The sequence below is a fragment of the Peromyscus californicus genome, unplaced genomic scaffold (assembly GCF_007827085.1).
Source record: "Peromyscus californicus insignis strain IS unplaced genomic scaffold, ASM782708v3 Scaffold_9__1_contigs__length_137607984, whole genome shotgun sequence".
NCBI classification, from domain to species: domain Eukaryota; kingdom Metazoa; phylum Chordata; class Mammalia; order Rodentia; family Cricetidae; genus Peromyscus; species Peromyscus californicus.
Genome location: NW_026294617.1, coordinates 42,872,294 through 42,893,083, shown reverse-complemented (window position 1 = coordinate 42,893,083; position 20,790 = coordinate 42,872,294). Strand labels below are relative to the sequence as shown.

Genomic DNA, 20,790 nt, shown 5'->3' with positions numbered 1-20,790 from the left:
ATGTTTAAAGATATTTCCTTAGGGGGAAGGAAAAAAAAAAAAAACTAAAGCTGACTTTAATTATTATTATTTGGTTTGTGTTGATTTGGATTTTTGAGACAGTGTCACTATGTTGCCAAGGCCAACATGGAACTTTATCCACCTCCCCACTTCATGAATGCTGGGATAATAGGTACATGCTGCCACAAGAAGCTACCCATTAAGCATTTACTCCTGCATGACTCTGAACAGCTACAATCAGAGACAAGCAGGCAGAGTTGTGCTTGTCTGTAATCCCAGCACCTGAGAAACTAATGCAGGAAGATCATGGTTGGATGTCAAACTGGCCTACAGAGGAGTACCTATCTAAAAAGAAGCAGGGGAAAACAAACTGTAAGCTAGGGCATTATGAACCAAATGTATAAAATAATCTTAGGGACTGAGTATACAACAATATTCCGTACTGTGACATACAAAGGTTGGAAGAAAAAAAACGTTTGGGACAGCACTAGAACAGATCTGTAACCTAACTCTTAACAAAGCTAAAACTCTATGAGATACACCTAAAGCCTAAGCTATGCCTCAATGGTAGTGCTTGCCCAGTGGCAGAGCACTTGCCCAGCTTATAAAAGGTCCGGGCACCGACAGGAGGAGTGGCAGGGGAAGCAAGCACTTATTAATCAGACAGCTAGGATCTGAATCATGTTCAGATTTTTGTTTTTGAATTTTGAATTTTGTGCATGTGCATGGCATGGGTAGGAGGTGCAAATACCACAGTACTTAAGGAAACCAGAATCTAGCCCTACCCAGTCAGTTCTCTCCTTCCACCTTTATGTGGGTTCCAGGTACTGAATTCAGGTCATCAGAACTGAATGGAAGCACCTTTACCTGCTGAGCCAACCTGCCAGCTCCACAATCACTTCTATTAGATAACCACAGAGCTGCATAGTGAGACCCTATTAACAAAACAATAACCACAGCGCCCAGGATCCTTCATTTGTCTATTTTAGTCTGTTAAACAACTTCAGGCTGTAAGAATCTTAGTCATGTTAAACAGAAAATTTTAAAAAAAGACAGATTCAATAAAGGATAAACTCCAGTAGTTAAGCCAATTATGAAAAGCCTCAGTAACTCCAGTTAACCACACTTTCTTAGTCTTATAATACCCTTGTTATTTTGAAAGTTGCTTGCTTGCTACAATGTATATGCATCATGCATATAACAGGTTATAAACAAAAAGTGGTCAATATGTTTCTCATGTTGACTAAAAGAACAGTGAAGCTGAGTGTGGTGGTACATGCTTTTAATCCTAGCAGTGAGGGGCAAGTGGATCTCTGAGATTTCAAAGCCAGTATCATGGTTTACATACTGAGTTCCAGGATAGTCACAGCTAAATAATGAGATTATGTCTCTAAAAACAAACAAAACAAAACAAACAAACAAAAGAAATGGTGAAATAGAACTTCCAGCAGAAAGGATCAAAGTAATAAAAGTCACAGTGATAAAGTATCTATGCCACTTCTACCAAAAAAAAAAAAAAGGAGGAAGGAAAAAAGAAAGTCGGCTCTATTCTAAACAGGACATCTCCATCAAACCTCTCCTCAGGAGGCTTAGCAAAAAGATTGCAAGAGGGAATGGATGACACCAAGGAAACTGTCTTCCAGACACAACAGGACTGCCATACATATGAACTCACAAAGGCTGTGAGAGCACGCACAGAGCCCACTCAGGTCCCAGAGCTGAGACTGAAAGTGGACATTATCTCCCACCCCTAGCCAAGAAGCTGCCTCCAATTGTCAACTGCTCACACAGGAAAACTTAGTTTCTCCACTGGAGTCTCACTAGGTATTCAAACCACACTTAAGGACAGGTCCCAAGACCAGAAGTAGATGGCCAGTACAAAATGAACTCAGTGGCATTTTTTAGTTTTTTTTTTAAAATTATTCTCATATTGCTTTTTTTTTTTTAACCTTACTGGTCTTTTGCTTGTATATTATAGTTTCCAATTTTGTTTTTATGGATTTTGAGCTTTTTTGTGTCTATGTGTCTCTATGATTCTATTATTATTATTATTATTATTATTATTATTATTATTATTATTTTATGTTTTATTTTTCCTAAAGAGAGAGAAAGGTACGGGAGTTGGGGGGGGGGGGCTGGAGGACCTGGAGGAGGGGAAACTGTGATCAGAATTTATTATGTGAAAAAAAAATTATTTTCAGTACAAAAAAAAAAAACACAAGCAGCTCTGAGGACCTGAGAGATGGCTCAGCGGTTAAGAGCACTGGCTGCTCTTCTAGGGACCAAGGTTTGATTCCCAGCACCTACATTATGGCTCACAACCATCTGTAACTCCAGTCCCAAGGGATCTGATGCAGGAGCACTAGGGATGCACGTGGCTGCACACATACAGGGCAAGCACCCATACACATAAAATAAATAAAAAGATGTTCATTGGTAGTAAACAGGTAAACAAAGACAAGGTGGTATATACCTGAATCCCCAACACTAAAGAAAGAGGCAGGAGGGTCATGAGGTGAAGGCTCTTGGTATCGAGTAAGAACTCTCGGAGACCAACGCTGAGGATGTAACTTAAAAATACTGAGTTTGGGGGGCTGGAACAGTGGTTAAGAGCAATGGATGCTCTTCCAGAGGACCCAGGTTTAATTCACAGTACCCACATGGCAACTCACACCTGTATGTAACTAGTTCCGGGGCTTCTGACACCCTCACAGACATACATGCAGGCAAAACTCCAATGAAAATAAAATTAAAATAAATTATATTTTTTAAAAAGTATTGAGTTTTCTCCTGTCAAAAATTTGATATGTGGTGGCACACACCTTTAAATGTCAGCACTCTGAAGGCAGAGGCAGGCAGGATCTCTGAGTTCTGGACCAGCCTGGTCTACAGAGTGAGCTCCAGGACAACTAGGGCTACACAGAGAAACCCTGTTCTTGAGGGGGGAAAAATGACTCCTGGGAAGGCCATAAGAACTTGCCGTACAAGCCTGGTGACCTGAATTCCTTCTGTCATAGTCCAAGAAAAGAACCAACTATCTTTGAAGTTTTTTTCTGACCTCCACACATACTGTGGTAAGCATGTGCCCGAACTCACACACTCAATAAATAATGAACACACAAATGAATAAGTAACTGAGCTAGGCCAGGGAACTGAGGTAAGTAAACACCCACAGGTCAGAAAATTTCAGTTTGCCTTGCCACAGCCTTGTGTGGGAGAAGACCCAGAGAGGCAACTGTGGAGAACAGGAGAAAACACAGAAACAAGAACATACAGCAAAGAAGGGTGTAGGCTGGCTCCAGGGGCAAAGTACTTAAGGATGGCCAGGAGCACATCACTAATGGAGAGTTAACTCTGAAGTCTGATAATGGAGCCAGAAGCCAGCACGTAGATCAAACTCTGAAGCCACTTGCTAGTCACTGCTGTTGAGTCCAAGTATGAGTCCTAATATAATGCCGCAGGTGTTTGAAACCCCCGGCTGCAGCTGTCCAGTACAGCCAAGGTGATTGATATACACGAGGTCTTGAAGGTACTAACACAGATCCTCTGTCTGAACAGATCTCAATACTGTAGTTGTTCCCCACACTCAACACACTTAGAAGACAGCACTACATTAGCTACCCTGGGAATGTGATGAAGGGAATCTGTATAGGGTGAGAAAATCTGCCTAGACCACAGACTGAAAAGCTGAGTGTATAGCAGAGGCCTCTGGTATACAGAAGGAAAACCTCCCTTTATGGAGGAGAGAGAAGAGTCAGTGGGAGGGAAATTGAGTAGATGTAGAACAAAGTATAATGACACATATGCATGATGATGAAACTCATCAAGACAGTCATGGTAGTACATGCCCACAGTCCTAGCACACTTGGACATGGAGACTAAGGCAGACACATTCCACAAGTCTGGAGGCCAGGCTAGCCTACAGAATAAGACTGTCTCAATGCACACAAACATGCATAGCTCTATGGAAGAGCAATTGCCTTACATGTGTATGTCTTGAATCAATGCCAGCACCATAAACAAACAGGCAACAAAATGCATTTATTCTGTACTATAAGACTAGCATACCAGGCAGATCTCTATGAGTTTGTGGCCAGCCTGGTCTACAGAGCAAGATCCAGGACAGACACCAAAAGTACACAGAGAAACCCTGTCTCAAAAAAACCAAAAAATACTAGCATACAGTTAAATTTAAATTGCCCTGTACTTCATAAAACAAGAAGTCTCAAAATATAGTAAACATGTATAAGAAGCCTTTAAGAATTCTTTTAACCACTTTTCAATTTAAATAAAAAACAAAAACTGTTTTTAAAAAAACTGAAACAGGCTGTTGATATGGCTCAGTAGTTAAAAGCACTTGCGTTCTTCCAAAAGACATGGTTCAGTTGTCAGCATGCTGTGGGATTCTGTACTCTGTGAATATGTGTTGCTCTCATTGGTTGATGAATAAAGCTGCTTTGGCCTATGGCAAGGCAGGACAGAGCCAGGCAGGAAATCCAAGCAGAGACAGGAGAAGGGCAGAGTCTGGAAGACACCATCCAGCCACCCAAGGAGCAACATGCCAACAGACTGGTAACGCCACAGCCACGTGGCAAAATACAGATTAACAGAAATGGGTTAATTTAAGATGTAAGTGCTAACTAGCAATAAGCCTGAGCCATAGACTAAACAGTTTGTAATTAATATTAAGTCTCTGGATGGTTATTTTAAAAGTGGCTACAGGACCTCAGGACCAGGGCGGGATAGAGAAAAATGTCCAACTACACCAGCACCCATATTGTTGCTTACTATCATCTAACTTCAGTTCCAGGAGATCTATCTCCCTCTTCTAGCCTCTGCAGGCATCAGGCATGCATGCAGTACACTTACATGCAGTCAAAACACTCATTTGACATAAAATTAAAATAAGTAATAAACAGTGTATTCTAAACCCAGAGAACAGCACAAAGCTTCATCTAAAATTTTAGGGGAATAGAAAAGAAAAAAAAAAACATAGGTTGATCTCTATGAGTTTAAGGCCAGCCTGGTCTACATAGAGAGCTCTAGGCTAGCCAGGACTACATGGTGAGAGCCTGTCTTTTTCTTTGGGGGGGGGGGGGGCTAGACCTGGGGGCATAAGCCTTTCATTTCAGGACAAGGAAAGCTGAGGCAGAAGGATCTCTTTGGGGGTCACTTGGACTACATAGGGAGCATAGTGACAGCCTGTAGAAGGAAGGACAGAAGGGAAGAATGGAGGGAGACAACCAGGTAGGTGGTTGTGTGGCTCAGCTGGTAGAATACATGTCTAGCATTTACAAAGCCCTAGACTTGATCCTCAGCACCACATAAACTAAATGTGATGGAGCACACCTATAATCCTTGGGTTACAAGGCCAGCCTGGACTACATAAAAGTCCTGTCTCAAAGAAAAAAAAACAACAACAAAAAACACCTAGCTAGGCCTTGTAGCTCATGCCTCTAATTCTAGCAATTGGGAAGGAAATTGAAGCAAGAGAATCACCACAAATTTGTGGCCGGTGTGAGCTACAACATTGAATTGTATTTTGTTTTGTTTTTTTTAAAGAAAGAAAAGGGAAAATATACTCAGTGGCCAGCGATTCGGCTCGTGAGGTAAAGGCACTTGCTATCAAGCCTGAGTTTGATCCCTCAAACTAATGTGGCAGCAGGAGAATCAACTCCCACAAACTGTCTTCTGACTTCCTCAAGCTCACATGTATATGTACAAACACACACACAAGGTATAATTTTGAAAAATAAAACATATTTGAAGAGAAAGATAGCATACCTAGTGTTAGGTCTCAAACCCCAGATGGCTTAAGTGTCTACTTACCATATCAAAGCAGACACTGGCCACCAGGTTCTCCCGGCATCCCCCAATCCCTACCTTTACAGGGTATGGCTGGCATACCTGGGCCCCTACCCTGAACTTCTCCGGCCCAGGGGCTGGGTTGCTCTTCATCGTCGCCCCCCCCATCCCCCTTCCCTATATGATCTAAGCCATTTTGATTATCTGCCCTTTTGGTCTATTCTTTACTTTCTTGACTAGTCTCTTGGCCCAAGCTGCCCCTCTTGGTCAGTGGCTCCTCCTTCCTCTCCCCACTCTCCTCACATGGCTCAGGGTCATATGCACTCTGGACTCTCCCAGATGTCTCTGCCTCTGGCTATGCTCTCCCTTTTATCTATAATAAACTTTCCCATCATACGTAAGAGCAGTCACATCCTTCCTTTTTATTTGTTTTAATTCACCTACTGTAAAGGTCTGAGAGTCAATTAAGGATGGACACTGAAGTCCCTTCTAGGAAAAACCTATCTAGCACTAATCCACAGGAAAAGACAGAGCATTAGCCATAGAGAGATAGCTGCTGAACCAAAAAGCCTCACCTAACTTGGCTGTTTTGATCATTAAGAGATATGAACCAGGCCGGGCAGTGGTGGCGCACGCCTTTAATCCCAGCACTCGGGAGGCAGAGTCAGGCGGATCTCTGTGAGTTCGAGGCCAGCCTGGGCTACCAAGTGAGTTCCAGGAAAAGGCGCAAAGCTACACAGAGAAACCCTGTCTCGAAAAACCAAAAAAAAAAAAAAAAAAAAAGAGATATGAACCACTGGAATTAGCCCAACTTGACATAGGAATGGTTTTGTCCTTTAGCAACTAGTTATTCAGGGTTAGAAACAAAAGGGACTTCCTACATAAATACTTCCTCCCTTTCAGCTACTCTACCCAACTATTTGTCCATATTTCTTTTGACTAAATGCTATAGGGTCAATGAACAAATGACCACTAGAACCACACCTAACTCTGACCCACAAATCATATAAACTACTCAAACAACATACTAGCTGTATAATTACAGTCAAAGTAAACTCCCCAGCATCATTGAAACAAAAAAATTAAGACGTCAAGGTAATCTTTTTGACTAAAAGTATAGATTATTCCTTTTAAATTCCAAATCAAAGCTATAGGCAATTTCTTAAAAAACCATATTGGGTTTTTATAGAAAATCCACAATGTTCAAGTAAACTAATCACAAAATATTCCAGAATCTAAAGTCAAAGGCTACCGAAATCCTTGTTCCTTTATGGCGAAGGCTGGTGTTTCCAAGGGGAAGATTTCAGACTGTACAAAGAGCTCCCGCACTCTCCGGTCGATGATCTTCCCATACTGAGCCCCAGCATCCAGAATGACAACAGCTCCTTCGTAGTGTTGACAGCCATCCTTGAGGTCTCCTCCAGCATTCTCTGGCTATAAGTAAAACAAACAAAAATTCTTACTTACAAAAACTGTATTACTTAGGGGTAGTAAGGTAGCTCAGCAGGAAAAGACTTGTAGCCAAGCCTGAGGACCTGAGTTTGATCCCTGAGGCCTACACAGCAGGAGAGAAGTAATTCCTACAAATTTTCTGTCCTCTGGACTGGGAGGTGGTGGTGCACACCTTTAATCCCAGTGCTCAGAAGACAGAAGCAGGCAGATCTTTGTGAGTTCAAGGCCAGTACACTGTGTCTTCACATACACAAAATAAAAGTAATTCTTTTTTAATTACACCTTTTAAAAAATAGGGAATCACTGTTAGCTCCAAGACCACCCAGAAATGCAACCTGTTAACTTTCATTGCCTTTCTAAGCTATGGATTCAGTTCTTTTAAGTGAAAGATGTTGGTACACACCTACACATGGATACATGAAGATGAGTAACTGACTGATGTGGTCACTCGCGCTAATGTGCTTTATGTACACAGCAAACAGTCCTGTTCTGCTAGAAGTCCTGATTCCTGCCTGTTATACCGGTATTCCTATTACTTGTGCCTCCTCTATATGTTGCCCCAATAGGCACAGCATTCATTCTTCTGTGAAGCATATTAATGAGGTGATTAAAACCTGCTGCTAGAGTGTAAGTATGGCCAAATTCACTTTAACTAAAATCTTTTGCAATAGACATATCTAACTTAGAATACTAACATTTTTAACTTTTTCACTTTTATCCCTGTCAAGCATAAATTTTTAACACTTCTAGAAAGCAATTTAGCAAACAGAGATGCCGTTTGGTTTTTACAGCCAACTTAACATAACCTAGAGTCACCTGGGAAGAAAGAACCTCAACTGCCTGTATCTGATTTGGTCTGTCAGCTTCTCGATTGGGGCATTGTCAGAGGACTACTTCACTGAGGATGGCCCAGCCCACAGTAAAGATACCATCCATAACTAGGCAGGTGGTCCTGGGCTAACAAAGCTGGCCAAACAGAAGTTTGGAAAGAAGCCAGAGAACAAGAAGCAAGCCAGAGAAGCAAGTAGCCTTCCTCCTGCTTCTTGCCTTGACTCCCTCAATGATGAAGTGAGACCTGGACTGTAAACCCTACTCTTTACCAAGTTGCTTGTGGTCAGAATGCCTTATCACAGTAAGAGAAGGAAACAAGAACAAATGTGCTATGAAATATCCACCTGGAAAATAATGCAAAGGTAGGTGGAGTAGGCACAGATGCAACAAAATTTTCCAATGTTCTAAAATCAAGTTGGATGATAAATCCAGTGTGCTATTTTAGTCTAGTCTCTTATCTTGGTTTCTTTTTATATGTGTGTTTCAAATTTACCTAAGGAAGTATTTTTAAAATGTGCATGTGCTCTGGAAATCCATGCAGGGACTGCATTTACAATATAGCCCAATCAGCTGGGCAGTGGTGGCACACACCTTTAATCCCAGGACTCAGGAGGCTGAGACAGGCAGATTTCTTTGAGTTTGAGGACAGCCTGGCCTACCGAGAAAGTTTCAGGAAAGCCAGGGCTACACACAGAGAAACCCTATCTTGGAAAAAGAAAAAGAAAAGAAAGGAAAAGAAAACAATACAACCCCATCTTAATACAGTCTATCTAAAAATTCAAAGAGTGCATTTTTATCAAAAACCAGAGAATGGGTGGATTTTTATATCTTGATGCACTTTCTTCTCTTTAGGCTGTCTCTGTCTGTATCTGTAAAATGTCCTACAGGCTTCCTCAACGGGAGACAAAGCAATACAGTGTACAGTAACTAATCACCACTTTCAGCAGATTCTGAAAGAAAAGATGTGACTGGTCATGATCAGTTATGCAGTCATTTTTTAACTGAAGAACTGACAATGAAGTTTGTACTTTATGTAACCACAGTTAATATATAATTGAAATCCAAGCCAGTTAATTAAAACTCTTTGTAAATCCAATTTAAAAAATTGGTCCGGCCTGGTAGCAGTGGTGGCAGCACACACCTTTAATCCAAGCACTCTGGAGGTGGAGGCAGGCGGATGAATCTCTGTGAGTTTTGAGGCCAGTCTGGTCTACAGAGCAAGTTCCAGGACAGCCAGGGCTACACAGAGAAACCCTGTGTGGGGAGTGTTGCCTATCAGCACCATGTAAAACAAAAACTTCCTGTAATGTTAAAAAGTCTATTTACTTGCTCTTGGTAAAAAAACTTAGGAATGTGCTACTTAATGGGACCGAGTGTAAAATGTATACAATGTGGCCGGGCGTTGGTGGCGCACGCCTTTAATCCCAGCACTCGGGAGGCAGAGCCAGGCGGATCTCTGTGAGTTCGAGGCCAGCCTGGGCTACCAAGTGAGTTCCAGGAAAGGCGCAAAGCTACACAGAGAAACCCTGTCTCGAAAAACCAAAAAAAAAAAAAATGTATACAATGTACTCTAGTGGTCTTTTAAAAGCACTTCACTGTTGGGCTGGGGAGATGGGTCCGTGGCCAAAGCACTCCACAGAAGCAGGAAGACTTGAGTTTAGACCCCAGAAGTCAACACAACAGAAAACTAGAACAGTGTGTGCCACCTGTGTGCAGGTGCCCAGAGAGTCAAAAGGGGGCATCAGAGCCCCTGAAACTGGAGGGAGTAGCAGCTTGTGAACTGTATGACGTAGGTGCTAGAAACTGAACCACTGCTGGCTACCAACCTTCCTATCCAACCGTTTTCAACAACTAAGGTATCGCAAAAAAAAAAAAAAAAACAAACAAACACACCCAGTAATGACAGTAATGAAAGCAAGTTCTTTTCCCTCCAAGCTCTGTACTATTCACAGTCAAGTTTGGCTTAGTAATTAATTTTTAAACTTTTAACATATTGCAGAAACTATTCTAGTTAATTATTCATGGTGGCCCAGGTCTTTAATTCCAGTACTCTGCAGACACACAGCAAATCTATAATGCCAGTACTTTGTAATAGCAGATCATTAGTTCAAGGTTATCCTCAGCTACACACTGAGTTTGAAGCGAGTGTTGAGGATGGATTGGGACATATCCACACAAAAGTCTGTCTAAACAAACCTTTCTGGATCTATTTGAAGGATTATATTCTGTCCTGGTGTGTTTTAGTTTATTCATATGATTCTAACTGTAGTTGACAGCAACATAGTTCTTCTTACATAATGCACAGAGTAGCTTTAGGAAGTGGTGTTGGTACCAGAAGTCAGACAGCCAAGTACAGTAAGTAGTGTATTACACAGGATCTGAGATCATCATCTCTGCCTCCTTTATCACAGTACCTAATGCATGGATTTCTATTGCAATTATTTTAATGAATCACTTTTTTGACATTCCTGTATTTATTCTGTGTATAGGTGTGCACACATGCCACAGTACATGCGAAGGTCAGAGGACAACTTGTGGGAGTCAGTGACTTCTGGGGATCAGAACTCAGCTTCTCACACTTGGGTGGCAAGCATTTTTCCCACTGAGCCATCCGTCCAACGCAAAATATATGTTTTTAGTTATAGGAATCCAAAGGAGGGGCTAGAGGTGGCTCAGTAGTTAACAGTGTTTGCTGCTCTGCCAGAGGACCCAGATGTGAGGGACCCAAGGGCTCATTAGGCTCCTCACGTGTGCTTTTGTTTATAATTTTCCAGACTCATCTCTGGTCCTCATTCTAAACCATTCCTTGTTATGTATGCCACCTGGCATTTGACTTCAGTCAGACCTCCTCTTGATATTTTCTTACCTTTGGCACTGAGCATGAGGATTGTTTTGGCCAATGTCTTGAGAGCAGAAACAATACCATGCTGAGTCTTAAATGTTTACAATTGGCTCTTGTACTTTTGCCACCATTAAGAGAACATCAAGAGCTTACTAGCATTGGAGTAGACAAGATAAAGTGGGGCTAGACAATGAAAGGTGGCCCACAAATTTCTGAATGAGGAATAATGATAGTTTCAAGTTCCTTATTTTTGTGACTATTAATTACCATTCCTGTGACTATAGCTAACTGATATGTCATAGTAACATTTAAAGAAAATTCACTATAGAGTGTAGTGGTATAGCACTTTGCCTAGTACATATGAAGCCCTTGGTTTGATCCATAGCATTGTTTTAAAAAAAAGTATCAAATGCCTTTTTGAAAGAGATTTTGATTCTGCTTTTCATAATCGTATATACCAGAAATATACAATTTAGTCAAAACTGTAAAAAATGTTTATAGATAGCTCTGTAACCTTGTCTTTTTTAATAATTTATTTTAAGGGGCTGGAGAGATGGTTCGGTGGTTAAGTAGTTCAGTGGCTGCTCTTCCAGAGGACCTGAGTTCAAGTCTCAGCACCCACATGGCAGCTACACCTGTACGTAACTCTAGTTTCAGGGGATCCAAAACCTTCACACTTATATACATACAGGCAAAACATGAATGCACATTAAATAAAAACAAAAAATAATTTATTTAAGATTATATCATTTCCCCCTTCCCTTCCAAACCCTCCCATGTGTCCACCCCTTGCTCTCTTTCAAGTTAATGGTCTTTTTCTTGTTACGTGTGCGTGTGTGTGCGTGTGCGTGTGCGTGTGTATGTATGTGTGTGTGTCTAAATATATGAGTACAATCTGATTAGTCCACAATGTAATTTGTATGTATATGTTCTCAAGGCCAATTTCTGTGCTCTTCCCTAAGGAAGACTATTTCACCTGCTTTCAGAATTCCTTAGTTGCCTGTAGTTCTTTGTCTGAGATTCAGGCATCGTGAGTTAGCATGTCTATTGGTGTTTTCCTTGTTCATTGTTCCGGTCAGTCATGTTGGTGAGACTTTGTGGATGTGGCTTTGTAACCTGGTTTTTATGATATACATCACACTGAATTCCTCTTTTTTTCTTTCAATTTTTTTTAATGTGTATGAGAGTGTTGCCTGCACAAATGTATGTGTACCGTGTGCATGCCTGGTGCCTGAGGAGGTCAGAAGAGGATGGATTTTAGCCAGCTGTGACCTGCCCTGTGGATAATGGGAGTAGAACGTGGGTCCTCTAGGAGCAGCCAGGAAAAGCTCTTCAGAGCTGAGCCATCTCTCCAGCCCTACTACACACAGATTCTTTAGCTTTGGACATTAAAATGTAATGCAGACTTTAGTTTCTTTCTCTCTTAATAAGAGGCTTTAACTAAGGAAAGAAGGACATCAGACAGGAGGAGGAATCACTTAGAGGAACTAGAACTTCTAGAGGTAAGCCAGAATATCCCACACTCCACAGGGTAATAAGCTCAGCAGATAAACTGAGAACATGTCACATTAAATAATTGAAAACAGCTTTTATTTCACTTAAAAAAGAAAATCCAACTTAGGTGCTAGGGATGAGGCTTAGTTGATAGATCTCTTGCCTGGAATGCAGAATCCTTGAGTTTAATCTCCAGTACAGCAATCCCCAGTGCGGCATAAACACAACTTTGTGATGCAGTGATGGAAAGCAAATGGCTTGGTCCTTCAAGGTCATCCTCAGCTATATAGCAGGCATCTAGCCTAGGCTACATTAAACCTTGTTTCAAAATAAAAACAAAATAAAATTCCAACCTTATTAAATCCACTATCTACATGCTAAGATTATCTGCATGGCCATCACCACGCCTAGCTTCAAAGGTTTTTGTTTTGTTTTTAAATCTTGTTTTAGCCTGGTGTAGTAGTACACATCTATAAATAACCCTAGCACTTGGGAGGTATAGGCAAGAAGAACAGGAGTTCCAAGCTATCCTCAACTACAAATCCAGTCCATGCTAGTGAGACTCAGCCTCAAAAACCAACCAACCAACACTGGATTGCTACAGGTGCCAGGATGTGCATCTGTTAGCACTGTACCTCTATATCCCAGCCCGGGAAATGGGAAGCATCAAAACCTACTCAAAGCCATCCTGATGAAGCAGTTCAAATTAAGCAGAAAAATCAAATGGCTATCAAATTATGAATGGACAAGACAAATCCTGAGATATACATATATTGGAAAAACCACAATAATAAAGAGAATAGAGGCTAAAGAGATGAATCAGTAGTTAAAAGAGCATTGACTGTGCCTCCACAGGACCCAGGTTCAATTCCCAGTACCTACATGGCAACTCATAATCAGCTCCAACTCTAGTTTCAGGGGATCAACATGAAAGGACCAAGTAGATGCCATAACAGGCTGCTCCGTCTTCTCTCAGAGATCAGGCCTCAATTTCAGTTTCCTGAGACTTGAGCAAGCAGTTTCTGAGAGGGCCATGAACAAAAGACATAGTCCTTGAAGTAGCTCCCTTTCTGCACGTACTCTGACTGCTCAAAGTTCAGCCAGATGTTTACTCTCTGGGGCCCCTCACCAACTTAGAGTTATGTGCAGTATGTGTTTGGCCAGCCAGCCCCCATGGTGGCTCAAGGACAAAGAGTTATGTGCAGTACGTGCTTGGCCAGCCAGCCCCCATGGTGGCTCAAGGACAAAGCCTGGGACTTGTGCTGGACTGCCCCCAAAGTGATAAATTGTAACCACCAACCAGTAAATTCAAAGGTTACATACCCTCACCCAATTAAAAGAGAACAGAGATAAAAATAAACCAATCAGAGTTGCACCCGTGCAAAACTCCCCCAACCCCCCTGAAGGGCTTGTGGATTTTGCCTTTAAAAAGCTAGCCACACAAAGAAAAAGCAAGTTCCTCCTGGCCTCACGGTTACTACGAGTGAGTGCTTTGGATCAAGCTTCCCTGCCCGCGGCTTGTAAACAGAAATAAACCTTGCTTTTGCATTCTGTACCTAAGGTCTGTGGTGGAATCTTTGGGATCACAATCTGGGCATAACAAACACCCTCTTCTGGCTGCCATGACCACCAGGCACACATGCAGTGCAGATACTCATGCAGGCAAAACACCCATACATATAAAGTAAAACTTAAAAAACAAACCACTGGCATATACATCACCACATTTAACAATGCACTGCACTGGGTGAGGGCATCATCAACCAATACACGACTGATTATATAGGCACCACTACAGATTATTGTCAGAGTGTGCAGGAACTTCGGGAGTGATAGAAATGTTTAAATACAACTATTGGGGTGGTTGGTGATGACATTTACTGTCAAAATTCAACCTATATACTTGAAGATCTGTACAGGTTACTACATAATACATCCAATCTTAATAAAATTTTAAATTAAAAAAATTCCAAACTATCACCTAGCTCCACAAACCAAAAGATGCTGTCTCAATGAATAACTCACCCTCAATCTTCAATGGCATTAGCTAGTGAAACTCTATGCCAAGTCATTAACAGAGCCAATATTCAAATCTAAGAGCCAGTTTGCTTGCTACAAAAATCACAATTCTGAGCTAAGGTTGTACATGACTAACATGTTCAAGACCTGGGGTTAGGGAGAGGATCATGAGAAGGCGCCAGGAGAAAGAAAGAAGAGAAGCAGGGGGAACAAAGAGGAAGATATAGTTCAGTAGATTGTCTGGAATGTGGGGCGCCTTTTATTGGTCTAGCATATACACACACAGTAAAAACTATAAAATTTCATCAACCATTTGCTGAGCACCTGTGGCCAGGCATTGTTACCTGGGTAAAATCAGTAGCACTGCTGTATGTAAATAACAAATTAATTCAAACATGTTTTTAAAGACTGTATCTACTGTTGGAGCCCAAGTAGGTTTCCTAGTGGCTGTACCCAGCAGGACTGCATAAGAGGATGATTGGACCAGGGGCCTGAGTACCAGGTGTTTGGAAGAGTCTACACTTGGCTGTAACTAGCAAGGGGGAGGTCTTTTGCTCCTCCCCTTGGCATTGTTATAAAAAGCCTTTTTTAATAAAGTTCTGGGCTGGTGGATAAGGATCCAGGCCCACCCAAGGCTATCCTGTGTTTCTATCTGTTGTTTCTCTCCGCTCTAAATTTCTAAGTCTCTTATCCCGTCCCTGGGGGAAATAAATGGGAGAGCTGGTCTCCCACAATTCACTATAGTGGGGAGAGCACCTAGAACAAGTGAAAAACCAGTTGGGGGTGGGTTCGCAGATTTATAATTCCAACACTCAGGAAGTGAAGGCAGGAGGAAGTTAAGGACAACCTAAGATACATGAGACCTCTCCCTTCACACCCCTTCAGTCTCTCCAAAGTAAAATGCTGAGGGCCAAAGGAATTTTTCCTAAGAACTCAGCTGGTTATGGTAAAGTCACTACCTGGAGAGATCAAGGAATTCCTCCAGAGGAAGCCAAATTCCAAGGAGCTTTTGGTGTTACTTGGCTTGTTATATATCAGCGGTCTTCTGTTATGAAAATCATGTGTGCCTTCATAGTTTTCCCAATTGACTTTTCCCTAAGAAGGGCTAACAGTGCGGACTGATCACTCTCTGGACATACACATTCAAGGTATTTGGAGAACAGCCTCAGGAAAGGCTTCCTCTGGAATCAGATATCTCCCTTGACCACTTTCAAGGACTAACAGTAATAACAGTCCACATGCTAGTCTCCTGATTCAAGGTAAATTCCACAAGGAGACACCGCCTAGATAGCTTTACACAATTTAGCTCGGACCCTCCTTTCTTACAGCATTACTAACTTTACAGACCTTTACCTAACCACTTCTAGGAATATTCAGATAACTTTCTGTGCTGACAGCAATGCTCAGCCAGAACCCCAGTTCAAGCCTCCCTGTATTTATCATCATTGGCAGCATACGGTCAGGTCCATCCCCAGTTGGAGGAAAGTACCTTATCAGAGATACCTCCATAGTTTCTAAGAACAGACTTAAGCATCCAGACTCCCCGTTTGAGAAGGCCTGGTGGATGTGCCAATGAAGCTTAACTTCCTCCTTTCACAAATCTTACCTCTAGTTCCAGATCTCCCTTTAACTATCACCAGAGGCATCTGGCTGTACCCAGGTTGCCTAGCGACCAAGCACACTTTCCCCCACCCTGCAGAAAAACAGCAGATAGCTTGGACAGATAGGAGCCACAGAAAAAAAGAAGGCAGTTTTACTTTCTCCCATTGACCTAGCAACTTATATATTCTTAACATTTTCTACCAATCACGTTTAAGACTAAAGTGGAACACATAAGATCCCTCTTCTTAGATATTACCTGAATTTAGCCTTTAGTTAATTCATTTCCCCATTGGTCACTTCCCCTTTGGGTTGCAAATAATTAACAATTACTGAACCTCTATGTGATTCTTAACACCCCTCCGTTTGACCCTGGAAGCCTGGTGGTCACTGCCTGAAGAAAATTCTTATCTACCTTTATGACCCCGTAGAATTCAAGCCTGGTGACCTTGTTCGACCAGGGGATTGCTATTGCTTGGGTTTATAAGTGGACTCTGGAGAGACTTGGAGAGGACAGAGCAATAGAGAACAAGGAGGAATAAGGATTTTGACCAGAGAGTACGTGTGGACGAGATGGAAGATGAATGAGGAAGAGTCAGATGGGGAAGTACTAGCTGGATAAGAACAAGAAGAAAAGGACCTAGGTGAGGCAGAATTAAGACAAGAGAATTAAGATAGAACTTAGAGGGAGCAGTAGATGAATACAGAGAGAAATCAGGCAAGAAAGGAGCTAGGCACGAGAGCAGAACTGAAGGTGTGTAGAGAGAGAACTCACACAGAATAACAAAGTATATGGACTAAGGAGTTTCGTGTACATAGATTCATTTCTTTTCATCAAAGATTAATTATCAGCTGGTTGTAGATTCTTCCTGGACTCTGGGAGGGGACTATCGAGGGGCTGGACCCCCGTAGTCCCCAATAGTAAAAAGTTTTCACAATTAATACAAGATATAAGAGAATCTGAAATGTAACCAAACAAAAAAATGAAAAGCAGCCAGGTAGTGGCACACGCCTTTAATCCCAGCACTCGAGAGGCAAGAGGATCTCTGAGTTTGTGGCCAGCCTGATCTACAGAGTTGAGTTCCAGGACAGCTAGTGCTACATAGTGAAATGCTGTCTCAAAAAACAAAAAAACAAAATGGGAGAGATGAAAGAAATGGGTGGGGGGGGGGAGCCAGCATATTCAAGGCTTTGAGTTCCTCCCCCATGATTAAAAAAAAAAAAAAAACTACATGGATTAGAAAAAAATCCTATTGAATTATGGTCGTATGGGAGCACAGATACAAAAGAGACTTTTTTGGTGAAAATTTGGCCCACTCCAAAGACACTCTCATTTGGTTCATACAGGGCTTTTTGGAAACTAAGCCCATACTACATTTTTTTTGTCTGTAGCAACTATATTAAAAAAGTTTTAAAAGGTAAACTGAGTGTTGTTGCTTATACTCCTAATCCCAGCCCAGCATTCAAGAAACTGGGGCTGGCCGGGCAGTGGTGGCACAAGCCTTTAATCCCAGCATTTGGGAGGCAGAGCCAGGTGGATCTCTGTGAGTTCGAGGCCAGCCTGGTCTACAAGAGTTCCAGGAAAGGCATAAAACTACACAGAGAAACTCTGTCTCAAAAAATCAAAATAGGCCGGGCGGGGTGGTGGCGCATGCCTTTAATCCCAGCACTCGGGAGGCAGAGGCAGGCGGATCTTTGTGAGTTCGAGGCCAGCCTGGTCTACGAAGCGCGCAAAGCTACACAGAGAAACCCTGTCTCAAAAAACCAAAAAAAAAAAAAAATAATCAAAATAGGAAAAAAGAAACTGGGGCTGGAGGATTGCCATGATTTCCAAGCAAGCCTGGACTACAGTGTGAAACCCTGTTTCCAAAACCATATACACTGGGGCTGGAGAGATGTCTTGGCCATTACGAAGAGCATTGGTTGCTCTTCCAGAAGATCCAGGCTCAGTTCCCAGAACCCACATTGTGGTTCACAACCATCTATAATTCTAGTTCCGAGGATACAATACCCTGCTCTAGCCTCCACTGGCAAACATCTAGGTAAGTAACGGGAGTGCAAACAACATACATACAGGCAAAACACCAGTTTCTTAGCTTTTTAATGCTGTATGTACGAAAATACAATGACCAAAAGCAACTTGGAAAGGAAAGGGTTTATTTCAGCTTACAGGGGGTAGTCCATCATCAGGGAAGTCAGGGAGGAAGTCAAGGCAGGAAAGAACATGGAGTCTGGAACTGAAACAGAACCACAGAGGAACACTGCTTGCTCCCCATGCTAGGACCACTGGCTCCAGGGCTAGTACTGTGCACAAGGCTGGGCTCTCCCACACATATCAAAAAAAATACACTACAGACCTGCCTAAAGACAATGGGGCGGGGGAGGCATTTTCTCAACCCTTCCACCTTCCCAGATAACAAAAAGCCAACCAGAAAACCATTTACATAAAATAACAGAATTTTTTAAAGTTCTAAAAACAGGGCTGGAGAGATGATGGCTCAGTGGTTAAGAGCACTGGCTGCTCTTCCAGAGGACCCGGATTCAATTTTCAGCATCCATGTGGCAGCTCAAAACTGTCTGTAACTCTAGTCCAAGGGGATCTAATGTCCTTTTCTGACCTCCACACAGGCACACACATGCAGGCAAAACACTCATAAACATTTTTTTAACAAAATTTAAAAGTTTGTGCATGTAGAGGAGGCTGGTCTTCGACTGATGCTCTTGTTTCTACCTTGAAGGTGCTGGAATAACATCTGTGATGGTTAATTCTAATTGCCCAGCTTAAGAATTAGTTTTTGTTTTGTTTTTTCCACTTTATTTTTAAATTTGTATAAGGGTGTTTTGCCTGCATGTAATGTCTGTGCCATGTGCATGCAGTATCCACAGGGGACCCAGAAGAGGGCGTCGAATCATCTGGAACTAGAGTTATAGACAAACTGTAAGCTGCTCCCCGCCCCTTCCCATCACCTTGAAATAAAATTTAGCTAATTCACCTTACACTCAAATATATCTCGTGAGCCGGGTGGTGGTAGTGCACACCTTTAATCCCAGCGCTTGGGAAGCAGAGGCAGGAGGATCTCTGTGAGTTCGAAGCCAGCCTGGTCTACAGAGTGAGTTCCAGGACAGGCTCCAAAGTCACACAGAGAAACCCTCTCTCAGAAAACCAGGGGGGAAAAAAAACAAAAACAAAAACAAAAACCCACGATGATCAAACTTCTGGTCTTAAAAAACTTAAATTATGCTCATACTGTTGAGATAATTTGAAAATTGAAACTTTAACTTTCTGATGTGAATATTTCATGAAAATACTCTTCTCAATTGCAGAATGTATTTTTCAAAGCTTGTAAAGCAGGCTTGTGTTCTAATACCTAGGCGGATTCATGAGCCATAAAGATGTATTCTTCCCCTGAGTTGTAAGGTTCAAAATTAAAGACAAATGTACATAGATATATGATGAGATTAACTCTTCAGAGCATGTCAAGTGCTAGGTTTGAGAATTTAGGCGCTACCTCACAATGTTTATTCATTTGTTCAATGCAGGTTTTGAATGATTACTAAGTATTAACAGCCATTCACGAAGTCGTGACACTTAAGCTCCATCTTTGTAACTGTATTGAAATTATGCCTGGCTGTAGAACACCGAGCCCCACTCCAAAGTTTGGAGTTTCATACACCCGAAGAGAAATTTAACCAGTTCTAGGCCACAACAACGCAGAGGGTGATTGTACACCTCGTTAAAGTAAATAGCATTTCAACACTGCAGTTTCCCGCTGACAACACTGGCTTTTGTGAAGGTCGTTAAAGACCTCCAGACCAAAGACGACTTTAACTCGGCAGAGAAAGGGGGCCAATTCGGAGGCTAGGCGAGAAAGAGGTCTAATAAGGCTGGGAGTTGGAGACGACGGGAAGCGCATCAACTGCCCAACGCTCTCGCGTTTTGGCTCACGCAGTTAAGTCAACTTTTCCTGCACCCGGGGAGACCTCGGCTCGCAGCCAGAGTCCCCAGAAGCGGGGGAAAACGGGTCTCCCAAAACTAGCACGTGAAACACGATGCAGGGTGCGCAGGAACGGAACCTGGCCACACACCCTTCCCCTCCGAGGATGGCGGGAGAACCGGGCGACAAAGCACACCTGGGACCAGGAACAGAGGCTGCGGTCAGCGGGGCTCGCTAGGGCCCACCGCGGCGGGAAACTAGGGCCCTCACCCAGGCGGGTGAGAAGAGCACAGGCCCGCCCAGCGCGACCGCCGCACGCGAGGCTCCGATCCTGCCCTGCGGCGTAAGGGCCTCGGCATCCCCAAGAACCGGGGCCCACGGCCCGGTCGCCTCTGAGCTGGAACTCGGCGCCCACGGCCGCGGGGGTCGCTCCCGCCGCTCGTATCTCTCACACTAGCAAAGCCAAAAAGGTGCCTCCGATACCGGGAAGCCGCGCCGCAGGTCAGGCTGCGACACGCCGAGCGCCGCTGCCCCGGCCAAGGGACGCGGACGGTCCCCCAGGTCTCGCTCAAGCTGCCTGAGGGCGGCAGGGACCCCAAGCACAGACTGACCTTGGAATCTCCGTTGCACAGAGCCATCTGGGCAGTCGCGGCGGGGGGGCGCCGGAAGAATCGGTGCCGCGGGCGGAGACGCTAGCGAGGCCTGGACGCGAGCAGCACAGCGGCCGGACCAGCTAACTGTGGTAAGCGTGCAGCACAGCAGCAGCTCGGAACGCGGCCGCAGCTCCAGAACACAGCAGGAGCGAGCTCTGCT

At 43.1% G+C, this 20,790-nt stretch overlaps 1 protein-coding gene across 1 annotated transcript in view; it reads right to left on the bottom strand.

Moving 5' to 3' along the window:
• Nucleotides 1-20,780, bottom strand: part of Gmps (guanine monophosphate synthase) — a 67,203-nt gene extending 46,423 nt beyond the window's left edge. Inside the window, exons 1-2 of the mRNA XM_052730209.1 lie at nt 20,589-20,780; nt 7,058-7,239 (exon numbers count right to left, since the gene is read on the bottom strand). Of these exons, the coding sequence (XP_052586169.1) occupies nt 7,058-7,239; nt 20,589-20,615 (209 nt within the window). The 5' untranslated portion in view covers nt 20,616-20,780. The remainder of the gene's footprint in view (nt 1-7,057; nt 7,240-20,588) is intronic.
• Between the last annotated feature and the right edge of the window lie 10 nt (nt 20,781-20,790).